Source organism: Brachyistius frenatus, unplaced genomic scaffold, assembly GCF_029030835.1.
Source record: "Brachyistius frenatus isolate BFR_SWC_R1_liver_20210118 unplaced genomic scaffold, ASM2903083v1 Contig_204, whole genome shotgun sequence".
NCBI lineage: Eukaryota > Metazoa > Chordata > Actinopteri > Embiotocidae > Brachyistius > Brachyistius frenatus.
In genome coordinates this window covers 222,681-241,659 of record NW_027210803.1, presented here as the reverse complement: position 1 = coordinate 241,659, position 18,979 = coordinate 222,681, and the positions used below count along the sequence as shown (strand labels likewise).

The following is an 18,979-nucleotide window of genomic DNA, read 5'->3' as shown; positions in this document are numbered from 1 at the left end:
GGAAATGTTGGAAATAAGAGAGGCGCTAATCTGCTCACACTTTTATGACAAAATTTGTTCTCTGCGCGGTTTCTTGTAACTTTGCTTTCCTGTTCATTATCGGAATTATCTTACGGCTCTCGCCTTGTAATCCTGAGCTCCTATATTTACACTGGAACTCAGTTTAAAAAAGACCCCACGAGACGACAATAATAAATTGGAGATTTTGTGTTGATGGTATCAGATTTTGATTAATATTCTAAAGGCAGGGACAAAGCCTGCTTCATTTTGTATTAAAGAGGTGTGGATTACTTCCATACATTAACATAATCAGTAAAGAATATCATACACATATTAACATAATCAGTGTCTAATCACGACGGCGTATGCAATCAAGGGTGAGAGGTTGTGACTACTGACACATATAACAATATCTATAGTAACACTTAACTTCAAGTGAGAATATTATTGTCTGGAACTTCCAAAAGCCAGATCCTGAACTTGTTCATGCCATGAGGACACCATGAGACCAAAGTGTGATGAAGGTACCGAGCTTTGCCACACCTGAGAAGGTCTGCGACTGTGATTTGACACACTCATTACCAAACCTTCTATTATTGATTTCCAGATAGATAGATAGATAAATAGATAGATAGACTTCTGGGAGAGTGTCTCCCATGCACACAGCTTAGCCTTTCCATATCCCTAAGTCTCCTCCAGTGACCTTTACTGTTAAGATAAAGATGGTTCTTGGCGTATTCGGAGGGATGTGGAGGATTTGCAAAAGAGGACATTTATGAAAATCTTTCTTGAAGCCCGTCTTAGAAATCCTTAAGAGACATGAAGGAAAGGGCAGTGAGTCAGTATATGGAGAGGACATACTGAGACTCTGATATGGATGGAAAGCTCAGGAAAATACCAGTCTATATGTGCATACGTAATGCAAAGTAAAAAGGAAGTCACAGGACTCTATTGAAGTTTCCTCCCCTTTCTGTGGCGCTATTGGTCTCTCCAGACATACACTTATAGAGCATAAATATATTTGAGGAAAACTTTATTTGTGATTCAGCCAGCATATAAAAGTTGATATTGAGCTGACCTTCTCTATAGAATGCCGTTGGTTTTTAAAGAAGTTCGAGTCCAGTTATGAGATGATACATTTTCTAATACTTGGCAGTTCTCATTTTTATGTCAAAATGAATGAGTGAATGTGTTGAATGATTTTGGAAAAGAGGCCAAAGAGGAGTCCGTCTGATTTCAGAATTGTATGTCAGATCGGAGTTGGCCTTATGACTGGGGAAAAAAAATATGTTTTCATTCTGGTCCACATGATTATGATTATGTTTACAAATTTGCACAGTGTTTACCTTGGGCTGTTTTAATGTCACGCAGGATTTCTTTACATCTTTATCTCCTTCGACGTTCTGGTTTGCGGCCGATTAATGCTGTTGAAGGTCCAACTAATTTTGCTTCAGTTTTATGTGGTTATTTGTCACTAGATGTGGTTTGAAGGATTGATTTTCTCCCTCCGACTACACTGATGAAACCCCTCCTGGGGTTTCCTCTGGGAATTCATCTTGTGCCGATAACTTTGAGCTATCTTATCTGGTCACTGTTCAAACAAGAGTGAATGCTCAGATTTGCTTCAGGTGTTTGTCTCTTCGTGGGTCCATTTCTTCTTGTTTTTGTTTTCAAGGTTAAAGCCTGATTGATGTGGCTGATTTCCCGCAGTGCTATAGAGCTTGTGACTAAATCACTTTCATTCATCTGTTGAAAAAGTAATAGACATTGCATTATTGACAAGCAAGCTAAAATAGTCTTGTGTTCGTAATAATATAAACTCTATGGTCTGGAACATAAAAAAATACCAGTTAAGGGCTATAAAAAAAAAAAAATTTGATCACGTGCGGAGCACAATGTGTGACAGATTCACTAGATTTTGAGTTAGAGCTGTCATCGCATAAGCATTACTCTTTATGGTAATGAATTAACCTTAAATGTCAATAAGAACAAATGTAAGGGAGCTAAAAAAAAAACCAAAAAACAATCTTTAACTTGAAGTTTGGGTTATCCTGCCGAGTAATTTGAAAACCTTAAGGATCTAACACAATCCTGTCTGAGATTTGTCCACGGGGCATGGATTCTCAATTTGTCATGCTGCTTTGAACTGTCACTATTCGACTGGCGGTGCAAAGATCATAAACCAGTAAAACTTCAGAGTACAGGATGCGAATGAGGGTGACTAAGCACGGCGGAGGCCCCACAGTCTCTACACAGACTGGCCTGTAGTCAACACTATCTTATCTCGTGAGGGGGCAAGTCTGGGCTGGTCGGCGGGGAGGCAGAGCCGCATGGCTTCAGTGGGAAAAGTTCCCTGCTTCTTAGAAATCAACTGCTTGAGTGAAACATGATCAATAGATCTATTTCTCTCAGGCTGATGCTTATGTGACTGCAGTGACTAAATAGTATTGATTAATTATTTTACCACTCCACCAGCAAACAGCCAGCAACTGTAAACAAAATCCTCATTTGTTATTTTGATATGTAGTTTTCCTCCAGCTTGTTTTAGCCTAGTAATAATCATTTTTATCTTGGATTGTCGTGCATTACGTTTCACAGTGGTACAAATGAAACTTTCCCTAGCTTTTTATATAGTCCCTACCAGTGTGTGAGAGAGTAAGACTTGACCTGAAGCCACACAATCCATCAGCATTAGTCCTACACAGTCTCCAGACTAAACACACTCTCATTACAGTGGCTGTGGGTGCCCGCAGGGCACTTCCTCCACACAAGTTTATTAACACAAGACACAATCTACAGTACAAAACTAGGTATACGCTGGACTCTTACAGTAAACACCACTTCACTGCTTCTGGTATATAATTAAAGGATTTAAATGGCCGGAGCTTACGGGGAATGACATGGCAATATGATTACCGTAGAACATACTGTACTGTGTAAGGCAGAGTTGCTCCGGGATGATGTCATCTCCTTCAGGCCATTGTGGATTCCTGTTGCTTTGTTGGACATGTCAGTACTGTAGAGAGAGAGAGAGAGAGAGAGGGGGAAAAGACAGGAATTGAGACAGGAGGGCTTTTCATGCTTCCTTATAGAATTCAAACAGTTGTCACCTGTATAAAGGCTGTTTCTTAGTAGACAGCTACTAAATGTCTACATCACATATCCCACATTCCTGAGCACAATAATTGCCTTAGTCATATAGTACTCAGTTACAAATTTACTTGTGTCCTACACCCACACTGGTCCTCGTGTCTCTCACTGGCTAGACTGGAAGTTTATAGTCTCCCTCTGGGTTTAATGCAGGCTGGAGTGGTCGAGTTGTTAATGGTGAGCTTGTTGAATTTGGTTATATCATCAGTTGTGGATGTAGTGTGCAGATCCTTTCCTTGAGAAACAGCAGTAATATCAGCACAATTGGAGCCTTATTGAAATGTGGAGAAGTGTGATGTAGCATAAGTTAATAAGTCCCTAATGCACCTACAGTACAGGACTTGAGTAAGCTTACTCCTTAGATAGGTTCCACCGCTGTGCATTTATAAGCAAAAGGGCGATGTTACTTATTTCGAAATCAGTCCTTATCGTGTCTCTTTTTTTGCAAAATGATAAAACTTCTTTGCAATTTTTTTTATTTGCTAGAAAATTCAGTGTGCCACATACACTGAATTCAAAATACTATTTCCTCACTTTTAAATGAGTTGAGGATTGTTGCAATTCGAGTGCACACGGGGAACTAGCCGCTTTGGCCTCTGATTGTATTTGAGTATCTCCGTGACAAACATTTCCAGCACAGTACTCAAACGTCAGCTGTTTACATTCACGACAAGATACTCCAATCTCAAGTATCCGCCAAGCATCAGACCTTGAGAGACAGAGGCCACATCAAGGAGGTCAACAAAGAATCTGACACCCTGGAGATACATTTGCATTGAGTCGAGAATGTAAAGCAACAACGTGGCATAAAATGGTCTTGGAGGCACCAAACACTTAAGTGGTAAAACAACAACCTCCAAACTGCTGCGAGATCCTCCTCATTGTCAAAGCCTTTCTTATCTGGAGAAAGAGGGGGGAAGACGGTGTGATGTTTGAGGAATGAGACTGTATAGCAACAGGCGGCCAGCGAAACGAATGCGGTGCCGGTTGATATAGCTTGTTTTAGTATCATTTCGCAAGTTAAAGATAACAAAACGGGTTGCGGTAACCGGCATACATGTACAAACTATAAATCTTCAGATTCATAAGCTGATATTAGGTTTCACCGCCAGCCCTGAAGAGCCTGCTGGATAGAGAGGACTTACCATTTAGACTTCAAGAGACATGAGTGGATTTGGCTGAAACTGCTTGCAAACTGCTGGAACTTGTTACATAAATTCTACGCATAGCACCAGATTACCATTAAGAGACTCCACTAAATGGGCTAGAAAATATCAGTTCACTGCATGGCAATAGACACTGAAACCTGAGCACACAGGATACTCACGGAATGTGTCTGTCAAGTGAAACGTTAATTTGCATTTTCATGTGCGACCAAAACAACCCCCGTTTCCTCAACACCCGCTTTTAGCCCTCTCCCCCCCTCTTCTTCACCCATTGTGAAGCCATCAGATAGGGGCTTCCAGAAGTCCACACCTGTCTCGGGGCTATGCAGAGGAGATGGATCCATGCATTTTGAGCATCAGATAGCCTCTAGCAAAGGTTAGTATTGATCTAACGCTTCACTGGCCCTTTGTGAGAGCAGCAGCTGCTTTGGGGGGCTTTTAGATAAGCAATGCAAAAGGGAATTGTTTCTCCTGAAACCCTCTTTCAGTGTTCGTACATGAAAACCATCACTTAATTCAACACTCCATCGCTCTGGAATAAAATGTCCTCTCCCTTGACACAAAAAGCAGCAAATAAGCATTAAAACATCCGCCTTTGGGGTATTGGAAAGTGTATTGGAAATCACACAGTGATAATGCGGCTCTCTGGATTTTCACTGTTTAATCATATGTAATCTCTAGTGAGTGAAAATTAAATGAAAACGCTACATGTTTCAGTATATCACAAGTCTCTCTCTCTTTCACTCTCTCCCAGTCACTGAATGGAGGCAGTTGGAGTGGGATGGGAGGAGGTGTGGGTGGGAGTGTGTGTGGGGGGGGGGTAGCATTGGTGCATCTGTGTGAGGCAGGCATGGGCGATGAGACCCTCCCTAAGATGAGTCATGGGCTGTATGGGCTGACACCAACACCTCATTCACAGCCAATAATGAGCCATGCTAATGAGCAGGACAGCCAACCTGCGTGCTCATCATTAAGCAGTCTTGTGATTCATGTCCAGCATGAAACCAGCGCATAAAGAGATAAGGCTGGCTGGAGCGGGCTATGGGTGGGATATCAGATAAATTGCAAAAACCATTCCAAGTACTATACTGCAGGTAAAACTATTATTTTGCATGATGTTTTTTTTGTGTGTTATAAAGTAGCTTTTGCCAAGCAGAAAGGAATAAATTGTGCTCTTTTATACACAAGCGGAGTATCAGACATCGATGTGGTGAAACTGTAGGACAATTTCCTACAAGATATGCAGCCAATATGTGAAAACAAATTATACATATATATATGATACCATGCTATCAGTTAATTTGAAATAACCTCTTTTACCCACATCTGAACTGATCAGAAGATAAAATAGAACTCAAATGAATCCATTAGAAAAAAAAAAGAAGAACAAAAACACAGAGAGTAATACATGCATGTGCCTGCGCCAACCTCCTGAGACTCGGCTCTGACACGTATATCTGATAAGGCTTAATCAGCACAGGGTGGTCATGATAAAGCATTTCAGTCCTATCTCTGTCTGGGAGAGAGACCCAGAGACGGGGTTGCCTCTCTGTTCCAAGGATGGAAAAGGCTAGAACCCCTCTATCTCTGCGTTTCTCTCCGTCAGACTGCCTCGCTCCCCTTAGCCTCGTCTCTTCTCCCCCTGTGTGCCTCTTTTTTCTCTTTCTTTCTGCCCGCTCTCCACTCCTCTTCCCTGCCTTTCTAGCTGCCTCTCTCTGTATCAGTGCAGACACTTCTTAAGCCCCAGCTGGGGAAAATACGGTGGCTGGGTAGGGGGAGGGTTTCAAAAGGGTAAGTGATTGCCCTCTAGGGGACGAAGCAGAGAGAGAGAGAGAGAGAGAGAGAGAGAGAGAAAAAAAAGAAGAAGAAGCAGGATGCCTTATCGCCCCAGCCTCCAATAGCACTGCTGGCTACCACCCAGGACCGGGGGAAGAAAAGTGGAGGGAGGGGAGGTGCAGGAGACACTATAGCTCGATGCTACACTGCCTCTTGACACAGCAAACTCAGCAGGGCGCCTTCCATCTATCCCTGGCTGTATGGGCTCAACTCAGGGCTGCCCACCCAATGTTACCACTGAATGAGTGGTATGGCTTTAATTGCATCATATATGTTGGCAATATATGTTTAAATAAAACTACAGCATGTCTTTGTACTTATCTTATGATACAGGGATTTATGTCATCACAAAACATAAATAATACATTTGTCTGCATATTTCCTTAGAGATGGCTTTTTCTTTGGTTTTATTAGTACGAGCCTGTGAGATGCTGCAGGTGTTTTGGGAGCTCGCACTCACTGTAAACAAGATCCATAAAGCAGAATGTACTACTGACCTATTTCCTTCATTCAAATTCAGGCATGGAAACAAACAGGAAAGAAAGCAAGCCCCCCCCCCCCCCCAAAAAAAAAAAATATATATAAAAATGTGATAACACTCGGCCACTCAGAGATAAGTGGGAAATGCACGAGGTTATACCAAAGTTAATGATAACATAAGTCTTGTATGAAGCCATTACCAGCTGCTAAAATGTATCCATTTACAGCAGACAAGCAGACGCACCGACACATCCAGGCGCCTGCAACAGTGTCCAAGCGCCACCTTCAGTATTCAACCTAAGGGAGGGAGAGAGAAAAAAGAAAAAGAAAAGCAAACAATCACACAGCTACATCTCTTCCCCCGGATACATCTGTAAAATTGCCTGTCTGAGGAGTAACTTCACATGTTTTCTAAGGAAATAAGACTTTAGTCTTATGCGCGCTTTGGTGCGCGATGTTCATCTCAGGAGCGTATAGTGCTAACTGTGTGTTTAATATGCCTGTCTCGCCTGGCGTGTTGCCCCAGACACTGTGTACCACAAATCCCCACCTCCACTCCAATGAGAGCTCGGGAGGGAGGAATAAAAGGGTTAAGGGGAGTCTTGGATGGAGTCTGCTGGGCGGAGTGGAAGGGACGTGATTGGATGGCTGTCTGTGACGCAGGGGACATGAAAAAGCTGATAACTAGTTAAGAAGGCAGTTTGTAACTCTGGAAAAAGAGTGCAGAGCTTGAGACACATTACGCAGAGGACGTGGACGAACCGGCGCAAACACAAGAGAGCTGAGCCGTCTTGGCCGTGTGGGGCTGTTAGACACTGCAGCGTCCGGAGACAAAGTGACTTGAAACAGAGGGACAATGGTGCAGCACACGGACAACAGCGAGACGGATGGGAGCATGTCCAGGGAGGCTACGGACTCGGAGGAGAGTGAATTTATGGCATGCAGCCCCGTAGCGATAAACCCGGACTGGTGCAAGACGGCCACCGGTCACATCAAGAGACCCATGAATGCATTTATGGTCTGGTCCAAAATCGAGAGGAGAAAGATTATGGAGCAGTCACCGGACATGCACAATGCAGAGATTTCCAAGCGCCTGGGGAAGAGGTGGAAGATGCTCAAGGACAGCGAAAAGATCCCGTTTATCAGAGAAGCCGAGAGGCTGCGGCTAAAACACATGGCTGACTACCCCGACTACAAGTACAGACCGAAGAAAAAACCAAAGCTCGACAGTTCTAAATCATCAGCACCGTCTCCGGAGAAGTGCGGTAAAATTACAAAGACTCCCAGCAAGAAGTGTTCAAAGATAAAGACTAAGAGCGGCTCCAAATCCTCTCACGGCTACGGAGAGGACTGTGTGTTTCCCAGTTTAAAAGTTACAAAGACTGTGAAAAGTGAGCTCACCGATGAGGACGACGACGACGAGTACGAAGAGGACTACCGGATGGGGATTAAGCCGGGGGAGGAGGAGCGCCTGAGGCCGTACAATGTAGCCAAAGTTCCCGCGAGCCCAACTTTGAGCTCCTCGGCCGAGTCCGAGGGGACCAGCATGTACGAAGAAGTGCGGAACCACAACAGACTCTTTTACAATATCAAAAACATTTCCAAGCAGAGCACATTGCACGCTGCTTCCGTCTCACCAGCATCCTCCAGGTCGGTCTCCACATCCTCCTCCTCCTCGTCCAGCAGCAGCTCCTCTTCTGGCGAGGACGCGGACGATTTGCTGTTTGACTTTAGTTTAAATTTCGCTCCCAGCGCCCCAGGCTCGGAGCTGGGCAACCCCAATTCAGGAAACCTCTCCCTGTCTCTTGTGGATAAGGACCTGGACTCGTTCAGTGAGGGCAGCCTGGGCTCTCACTTTGAATTCCCAGACTACTGCACGCCTGAACTCAGTGAGATGATTGCCGGGGACTGGCTGGAGGCGAACTTTTCCGACCTGGTCTTCACATACTGAACAGTTCCTCTAGTAATAACAGAGAAGGGAGATATGATATTATATGTGTCCTGGTCAAATTGTCCCTAGCCCTGCCTCCTGTGGGTTTTCCTGAAGGGTCCTGGAGGAAGAGGAGGCGAGGTGAGGTTTGAGGAATGAGATGCTTATGAAGCTGGTAGCAAAAAAAAAAAAGAAAAAGAAAATGAAAAAAAAAAAGCAAAGTCTGCAGACTTTTTTTTCTATCTGGCAGCATGACAGGGTTTTATGGATTTTTTCCCTCGTAGGTCTGCATTTACTGTTCAGCTTAAACGGACCACAAAGGGAAAAATACGTGAACTTCTATGCATCTTATCCTCTTAAAAACAAACAAAAAAACTGCAGGGAGCTGAACACGAACTGTGGACTGTCTCAAAGCAAATCTGTGAACTGACAATTGTTCAGGATGTTACTTTACAACGGTTTATGTAATTTCTAAATGCCGCAAATGTTTGTTTGTTTTTTTGTAACTGATTCCGTTTACCTCCTGGTTTGGAAAATTAAGCAGCCTAAACCTCTGCAGAATACAGGTGTGGAGGAAACATTTTGATACATAACAGACCTCATCTTTTTAAAAGAAAAGTAAGATATTTTCAGGCATATTTTTGTACAGTTAAAAGGGAATGTTCTTACTGTGCTTTCAGTGAGTTTCAGGCACTTCTTCCCTTTATCATTTGTTTTTAGCATGCAAGGGAGTCCTGGTTTTAAGGATTAAGTTAAATTAAAACTTGCATCAAAAATGCCTTGTGATTTTAAACTAGGTTTTGTACAGTTGTAGAGCAGATTTGTTGAGTATTTGTAGACGATACAATGGCATCATGGGGAACACATACCTCAGAGCTGGAACTAGTTTCAAGATTGTATATGTACTGTAATATAGTAAAGTTAGGAGTTTATGTATATCATACTCGTGATATGTGGATGGGTCCCAATCGCAGGTGTGAAACTGGATTTTGGTATTTTTTATGGCACATACTGTTTTTCCCCCTTCTCATTTTTTTGTGCAATATATACTCTTAAGATACAGACCATCAACAATTGTAGCAAGTGATGGAAAAACAGACTCGTGCACTGTCAACATCATTTCATGTTATGATGCTGAAGCCTGTCCAGGCAGGAAAATAAACAAATCAGCTGGAACTGATACAAAACGATTTAATATGGCCTCATGGTGTGATGCATACTATTCAAACCCATTGATATCACAATTTGAATGTTCGTTGACAGATAAGATTGGATGATGGGCATATCTTAACACCAAACATCTCAAACCTGACTGCAAATTAGGGAAAAATAGGACAAAAAAGAGTTCCGCAAAAGGGCATAGTCTGATACAGTGGTGGTCTGGCATTAGTTTTAACAAGCAAGCAAAAAAGAACATTCCATAGTCCTGTTTCATGAAATGAAACTTTATTTTGAAACTGAAGACTGCCTTCTTTTTTTAAAAACATTAACCACAAACCTGTATTTTTTATTTCTTGCACTTAAAAAAAGCAGATATTGTTTATTTTTATGTGGGTCTTGCATATGAAGTCTGTTTGATAAAAGGTTTTGGAATATGACCTAATTATATGCCAAGACATTTTGTTGGAAGTTCTAGGCAGTAGTTACTTCACATTCCAAGTGTGAATCTGTCTTTGACTCATCTTTTAATAAATAAGTACCTACCACCATCGACTGTCCTTTCAGTTTGTGAATATATGTACACAAATGTGTTATTTGTTGCGTTTGAAAAGGATGTGATGACAGAATGATGCCTATTTTGTATGTAGGCGGATACTCTTAACTGGATGGGCTCAAATTACCATGTGAATTCGCATTTAATAAAAAGGAAAAAAAAAAAGGAAAACCTTTTAAACTGCAGTGTTGAGGTGCTTTACTGTTCCTGCTTTACAAATGTGCTGTTTTTGTTTAACTTTCCTTCCACAACGCCTCCCTGGAAAAAAAAAAAATGGACACTGCGGCTTTAACAAATTGAATTGCCCGCCTGCCTGCGCTGAGCGATGTGATTGGTGGGCTTTGTGGTCCCCTTGGAAACAGAGCTGGAAACAGGAGCCGCTCCTCTCAGCGTGTGGGAGCTCTCAGTCTGTCTGGTTTTCATTCAGAAAACGAGCACTCTGCCCAGCACAGAACAGCTTGAACAGGGGGCTGAAAAAAAAACACATCTAAATGTGACATACACAACCCAGGGATAAACAACGGCACTTAATGGCACTTACTCCAGGCAGACAGTGTTTAAATGCTCGAAAGTATGGAGGCTGTTTTCCACAAATATAATTCATTATGTAAAAGTAAACTGAAAGGAGCACTAAAGTCCCCTAATTCTTCATTTCATCACTAGGTCAATGTGCATATGGGGCAAGCGGGTACTAGGTCAGTGTGAATAGTGAAGATGGCTCAAAATAAACAGTGGTTCCCAGTTAGTCCTTGAGTAGCATAGCTCTTATTTATCTCCAGTTATAACTTAATTTCCACCTTGGATTTAAGGTTATTTAAAAGAAAATAGCTGTTAGGACAATAAACAAAAACATAAATAAAAGCAGTTAAACTGTGGAAATAAGAATGAAATTAGCTCTTGAAAATAGACACAGACGTGTGGTGCAGCATGCAGTAACATTACATGATTGTGTATCACCAGAGCTGATTATTTTATAGCTCAGAATGAGATGCAGGGATGTGATCCCAGGGTTTTTAGTGGTCCCTGGTACAGCAGCAGTTTGTTAAAAATGACAGATAACGATAGCGTAACACATCTCAGGCATATGATGTCACATAAAATGCAATTAGTATCACAATAATTTACAACCTCGCAGTGTTGTGTGCCTGCGCGCCTCTGGAGGACAACAGATGCAGCCCTTTTGTTCCCTCTGAGGTCTGGTTAAAGAGACCCACCTTTAACACATTAGATATAAAGAACCAAAGGCCTCGGCCACAGAGATATTTGTGTTCATTACAGCAATAGAATCTAATGATGAATATTTGCCATGCATGGCTGCCCAGGTTCTAGCCCTCCCCATTAAGTCAGTTTGCAAATCTGTAATAAAACATTTATCTAGCTATTACTTTACCTGACCTATTGGTCAAAGTTGCTAATGGGTTCCAGGGCTATTCCCAATAGAATCTCAACATTGATTTTGTGTTCCTCTGAAATATCTGCTCGGGGCTAATGCCAGTGGTACACGCTGAAATGAAATTAGTGACCCGTTGAAATTTCCCTCTATTTCCTCCTTAAATAAATAAATGGAAATCTAGAATACTCAGAAGACACTGAGTGACATGCTGTCTGCCAAGGAATCCAGCTTTACCCCACCTCCAGATGGGGGCTATTGTGGCGACAAAAAGTAATTTCCAATCCCTTGAGCATTTAAATCATTCATATAACCGAGGGTGTCACAGTCAAATGCTGTACGTGACACCTATACAAAGGAGGTTGATCTCCCAGTTTGCAAGTGGACATCTGAAGCGTGTCGATACCGCCTCAGTGCCAAAGTTGAACCTCCTCTGTGACCGCTCTCTGTCTCAGCCTACTGATGTTAAATCCAGTAATAATAAGGCCCGTTATATGATTTCTTCACATCTTTTCTTTTTCTTTTTTTTCTTTCCCCCCCTCCTCCTTGCTGACTCTCACCCAGTGAGCTCAGATGCATTACATCACTGCTTAGCTTATGCCGCTGCGCAGTAAGATTCCATGTTGTGTCATCGTTGAGCCACATGTGCTCCTCTTCTCCCGGTGGGAGGCTGTCTGGTATTGCTGTGGGAATACTGATGTATACTCTCAATGCTGGAGGTTTCATAACAACGCCGCCTGCCTAAATTTAAACCTGTTTACTGTCTGTTAATTGACGACCGGACGAGATTTGTGCGATCGGCTCCAGATTTTTCTGCTTCGTGATCTGTTCGTGGTGTTGACACCAGCTCTGGCCGAGAGAGCCCCTCTGCTGCTCTGCTACACAGGCGTGTCATGCTGTTACACACTGCCAGCGCTCTACACATCCCGAAAGGTGTGTGACAGATTATTGAAATGACACACCAGCAGTTGGTCCCGAGTGTAACGCAGTCTTGCAATATGATCCAAACAGGTAAAAAAAAAAAAAAAAAAATGCTGTTTGGACCATGAATGCAATTTATTATCTTTTGGATCGAGATGAAAAAAAAAACCCCAAACATGTCTATTACCTGGTATGCTTGCATACCATAAAATCTTCGATACAATGACCTTATGAGCACTCATTCCTAATGTTTGCAGTTCCCTTGCTGATAGTCGGAGAATTTGTCTGTAAAATTGCCTGCCTGAGCAACAGTCCAGTCCCCGTGTCCTCTGCTCCAGTCTTGGCCTGGGGCGACTCCTGCTGCTGTTGATGGCTATCCATTTGCCGTGCCCCCTCTGTGTATGGGAGGGAGGCAGAGAGGGAGCATCGGCCCCATCTGCTGCACTGATATTTACTATCCCTTCACATTTGTGAGAAGTGGGGGTGGCAGAGACCCAATTCCCTCATGGTGTTTCAGCACTCTGGCTCACACACATACTGGATGGGAGTGAATGAGGAAGAGAGAGATAAGAGGGAAATGGAGAGAAAGGGGGGAAAAAAAGTGCTGTTCAAGTAAAACAGAGTTAAACTCCGATTTAAACTGATGCAGCTTGGAAACAAAATAGGCAATGTGATGGATAATAAGTGGAAACAAGTAACCTGCAATGGTCCGCTGCTGCCTAATTTTCCATTCACGACTTCACTGCAGTTTTATTATTTAGCAAAGGCAATGAGACATTGAAAAGGAGTTTGGGGGGAGCCGCCGCACCGAGAGCAGACCCAGCAGGTTGTCGTGAGCAGTTTAAGCTGGCAGTGCTATTGTCTCGGTGACACAAAAACAAACAGTTCAGTCACTCCTCCCAGAATCTGTCCTGACACGTGGTAAGATCTCATTGGGAGAGGGTCACTCTTTTTTTGCGGGGAGCTGCTGGAGGTCGCACATCACTCATGTGAATTATCTGGCGAGAGGACAGGAACTCGGTTGCACACCTGCTTCTCCTTTCACAGCCGACTCTTGAGTATTCAGTAAATAGAGTTTTCTGGGTGACATTTTGCAGATTTTGGTCCAACAATTTGTTTGCACCAGTGTGAGAGAAAATAAATGGAGCCTTTTCCATGTCAAAAAATACTCGCTTCAATTACGGCCAAGTCGTGATGACATCTAGCTCTGTTTAGAGTGCAATCACACAACTTGGCTGGCCTGATTGCGGTCAGTTTAGGATTTACTCGACCTTGTTTGGAATTTATTGTGACTCTGTGCTAGATATTTATCTTAGAGTTTCACAGCAGCTGCAGGAGCCCATTGCACTTTCCAATAAGACAAAAGGTCATAGCCCACTATATTAGTCCAACAGTCATAATGTTTTAGGTTTTTAGTGAGAAATGGAATCATCTTTTAATCCAGATTGTGGCGCATTTGTGTGTTTACGTATGCATTTGGTATAGTTTTCATTTCTTTGGATCATTCAGTAGTCTACACTGCATGCGTTTGTGAAGTTATTTTTCACCAGATAATGTTGTTACCCTTTAACCAAATCAAGTGGATATTGGTGTGTTATTGGAGCTCAGTTCCTTCTCTAAATCTGCTTGGCTTTCTTCCTAAATATAGGAATTGAAGACTGTAGCATTGTTTTTGGAGTCGGGGATTGTGTGCGATTGTGTCGGCTGTTATGGTGTGAACCTACAGAATGCAAATTGATCAGTTGTTGTTGGTCTAGCTATACACATAAACTTGAAAGAAACATTGCTTGCACTGAGCATAATAACCACTGAGAAACGTTAAGGAATCTGAATGGGTTTTTCTGTTTCTAATCATGGCCCGAGTTACTGTAGCTGTAATAAAAGTCAGTTAAGGAAAGGTCCCCAACTCTTCTGGATCTCTTCACTTTAATGACACCAACAACAGACATTAATGACCCCCCAACCTCCACACCGCAGGATTAAGTCAGGCAGTAATCTACATTTGAAACTGCAGCTCAAAGGCAGCCCTTGCAACGTCTGCCTAAAGCTAAAGCAGAGCCAGCAGTTGGTCATTCATATGCATCTGAAATCTAACACTCGGCAGCCCCACCTTTCCTGAATCACCAGTGAACCTCGACTCCTCCGAGCACTCTGACCATTATACACCCCACGCTTCCTCCCTCTCTTTCTTTCTTACCCCCCCCCCCCCCCCACACACACACACACCTCCCTTCCACCTATTTGCATGTTACCCAGGTTACACTGTTAGGGTACCCCCTCACAGTCAGACTCAACACTGGGTCTCATTTGATAGTCTTTGCTGCTTCAGTAAATAATTAGCACACTGAATCCTCTGGGGCCCTATACAGGAAGCACGGCTTGCTTACCAGGGGGGCTAAGGTTTTAATGATTGCTATCCTGAAAGGTTTTTGATGGCAGGCACCCTGCTTCCTTCTTAATACAGCCGATGTGGGAAGAAAAATGCATACTCTTCTCAAATTAATTTTGAACATGAACGTGGATGGAGCTCAAAAGACTGGATTTTTCTGATATAGTATTTTTTTTTTTTATGTCTGTTAGAAAATGTTCTGCGTTACTTCACAATGAGAAAGCAGATGAGAGGAATAGTCTCCAACACACGTTTCCAGGTGTTTTGTAGAATGAATTGCAATTATGTTCTCCAGTCAGTCAAATCGATATGTCGATGCACATTTCTCTTCATTGAGACAATGAAACATGTTGCAACAAATTAAACCAACATTTTTCTTCATGTATTGTGCGTTCAGTAGTTTCAGCACACATTTATCAAATCGCAGCAGCACTTTCAGCTCCCCTCTTCTGACTAATCTTGAATTTATGGTAAAGCAATGCATGTTTTACCAAATGAGAAAAATCAAACAATTGCCAGATGGATGCTTGACCTCAGTGATTAAGGAGACACTCAGACAAAGTAATGCCCTCTCAGGATCGCCTCTATAAAATGACAACTCCTGCCAAAAAGTCCATTAACTGCATGTAGTTTTTAATGGGTCTGTCCAACTGTAGCTGCACAGACAACTTCAGATGTTGCTGTAAGAGATGGAGAGACTAAAAATGACAATATGCCAGAACCTGAGTGGGACGTCAAAAAAAAAACCTTCCCTCCCCCTTATGCCCTGCAGCGCATGTTAAACCCCCCAAAAGGTCAAAATGAATCACATTTTTGAATAATTCATATGTATGCATATTATCAATTCATTTGCATCGTGCTGAATCTATATCCAGCACACCAAAACCTACAGCTTGAAAATTGCCAGGGAACATGCCAGTAAATGTGTATCTCTGGGAGTTAAGCACACAGTCGGCAGCTCCCATCTCCTCCTTAAGGATTCAGCAGTTGATTTTATTGGCTCTGCAGCGTCCCCATCGTATCACAGACTTTGGGGTTTAGGCCGGCGGTGCATGTGGCCTGGTCAGGACGACAAGCAAGACAGTGCAGAGGCACATTTTTTTCTGCGTTACTGGCACAGATGCAGCGCACGCAGCCTGTATGGGCGGTTCTGCATGGTTTGAGATTGTGGCTGCGGCCGGTGGGGACTCGAGCTATGGTGTCTGGAGAGATGTGACATGTAGCCCCACTCTTCTCCACTGATACACACAAACACACACACACACACACACACGCACGCACGCACACACACACACACACACACACCCCCACCGCTTCTGTTTCGGGTCCGAGTCATTCATTTTGTTGAGCACCTCAGCCGCCAGCAGAAGGATGCTGTCACTGGGTCATTATAAATACCCACAAGCGGTTGAGAATGTCCTCACGGATACAGGAGACAGACGCGGGCCTGCATACCGCAGCCTGAGCGCTGCTGTTTGATGGTGCTCTCAATGACCTACATTTCCCTCTTTCAGACATTTCATATTGTATCTTATGAAACCATGACACTACAGAACAGTTACTTTGTGTCGCGCATTAGACACACAGGCACACTGTACTGTAGCCAAGTCCATTTAACATAACGCAATTCTTGCCTGACATATTTTGAATACAGTGTCAGTCCGCATTTAGTAATTCACTTCAGACTCTTTTTTCTAAATATTGTGTTTTTGCTGGTCAAGTCAACTCCTGCACATGTTTTCTCTGTATGTTCACTCACCTCTGCGGCAGGACAGTCATGCACTATTTCCACGGAGTGGTAAGATGAGGGACACAACTGTGATCAAAAGAGGACTGCTCATTGATTTTCAAAACCACACATTAGGCTGCAAATATATATCAAAGGCTGCAGCCTGCATGGCCTCTGTGATGTGCGCAGCATGATTTAAACATGCTAAGACCATGTTTAAGCCTCAAGCTAACACATTTTACCTCTGAATAACGAGGTGTTACTGCCGGCATGCTCGCACATACTAGTCACTGAGGTGAAAAAGAAAAAAAAAAAAGGAAAGGAACATCAAAACTGGTATAGAGGGAAAAGAGGGAGTAATACAAAATATGCGATACTGTTATTTGATGAATTATTAAACTCCCCTTTACAGATTTGTTAATTAGAAAAGGGTAATCCAGTAATTAACCCGAGGACCAGCTGCCTGCTACAGTGTATCACTGAAACATACTGTATAATCCCACTTCCAGTATTACTTTGAGCTGCGAGTTCCCTTCATATAAAAACTCACTAATAATCCCATTAGGCCTTACTATAGAAATACTCTACTCATCTTTTAAGCGCCGGCTTCAACCGTGTAATTGCTGTGCATTTAAAGCAATTTGGTCAGTTGCAACAGGAACATGCTTACTGCTGAAAAGTTAATGACACTGAAAGGCAATACTATACCCTGACCACTTAGCCCTACCGTTTGACAGAGTTTGTCATTACGCAGTTCTTTACTCAGAAACGGAGGGATTTTACATTTCCCATGTTGGCTCTTAAGTCTGCTCGCACAAAAACGCACAAAGACAAACAAAAAAAAAATAATTCAGCCATTGATGTGAGGTCTAAAATTACGTGCCTGCAACACCCAAACGTGTATTCAAGAGAGTCATTGTCCACGAAGGCAATACCACTCAGGAGTTGACAATGACTGGCAACAAAGATGTGGTCAAATTGTCTTTTAAGAGAGATACAAGGCATCAAAGTGATTGAATGGTCACAATAACAGATTTAGTTGTATTTGTCCAATTTCAATCAGGCAGCCGGCTTGTTCCTGTCATGACAGAGTCCTCCAGCACACTGGAATTGCGTGACTGATATCTCATACACTAGATTTCTCACTTCAGTGCACCCTAGAATCCAACCTGCCTAAACCCACCACCCACCCACACACGCACACACGCATCCATCCAAGCTAAACCACCTTTATGGTCATATTTCTGGAAAGGCCTTGATTTGCTTTGGCATTCCTGTCCTTATTCATCCAGTGGGGCTGTGAGCTGGAATAATTAGGAGAACGCCATAAGGCCCCTGCCTCCTGACAAGTGATCAACAAACAGTGATTTATGAGGCCATCTTGTATCAGGGGATGACCATTGATTTAAACACACAAACAAGACACACACACACACACACACACACACACACACACACACACACACACACACACACACACACACACACACACACACACACACACACACACACACACACACACACACACACACACACACACACACACAACTTCTGACACAGATGACCATACGCATAAATCAGACTCAATGTCTCCACATTTTCAGGATGTGCTGTTTTGTGCTGACCTATCTTATTTACCCATCATTCACTTTAATAAACACCCAAACTCATAAGCCCACAGGTTGATATGGATTTGATGAGTGATCTGACTGGCAACATTGTGCACTGTTTAAATCCCCTTGAATGCTTGAACGAACCTTCTGCAAATCAATTTTGTCGCTCTTTTACTTCATAGATGCTGATTCCACATATTTTTTCTCGCCGTTGTTTTAAGTATTGATTGTCACATAGGCCTGGAAGAAACGCACTGACGATGCAATGTCTGTATCTTACTGTTCGGAATTAGTCTAGTACATCACTTTGGCCTGTCTGTTGTTTTGGCATGCCTAGGTAGGGGTCTCTTGACAGACAACATGCACACTGTGTTTTATTACCCTGCCAGCTGCAGGGTCATTATACATCGCTCTTCCTGTGAAAATCATAGGATCATATTTCTATGTGTACTGGAAAGCGGCGGCTTCAGATACTGATTAATGAGTAATGAAATGGCTTTTAGTTATTACAGGATGAAAATATTAATATGAGAGATGCTGAGTGAGAAGAAGGGCGCCTTTATTATGTTACCAGTCTGTTCCATCATCTCATAGATCTGTCATAGGTTCACAGCGTCAAAGAGATTAAGAAGCCATATTAGTCATCAAACGTTAAGTGATC

At 42.8% G+C, this 18,979-nt stretch overlaps 1 protein-coding gene and 1 long non-coding RNA gene across 2 annotated transcripts; one reads left to right on the top strand and one right to left on the bottom strand.

Moving 5' to 3' along the window:
- Positions 1 to 1,356: 1,356 nt before the first annotated feature.
- LOC138633048 (uncharacterized) lies at positions 1,357 to 6,951 on the bottom strand. Its single transcript, XR_011311847.1, has 3 exons — positions 6,833 to 6,951; positions 2,929 to 3,016; positions 1,357 to 1,746 (listed from the first exon to the last, which is right to left on the bottom strand). It is a non-coding gene; the product is annotated as an uncharacterized lncRNA (long non-coding RNA).
- Positions 6,952 to 7,247: 296 nt separating this feature from the next.
- On the top strand, positions 7,248 to 10,456 carry sox11a (SRY-box transcription factor 11a). The gene has a single exon (XM_069719024.1). The coding sequence runs from the start codon at positions 7,489 to 7,491 to the stop codon at positions 8,581 to 8,583; it is 1,095 nt and encodes a 364-aa protein (XP_069575125.1). The 5' UTR covers positions 7,248 to 7,488; the 3' UTR covers positions 8,584 to 10,456.
- Positions 10,457 to 18,979: the final 8,523 nt, after the last annotated feature.

Excerpts from the sequence above, each read along its gene's own strand:
- sox11a (XM_069719024.1), top strand. The coding sequence starts at position 7,489 with ATGGTGCAGCACACGGACAACAGCGAGACGGATGGGAGCATGTCCAGG.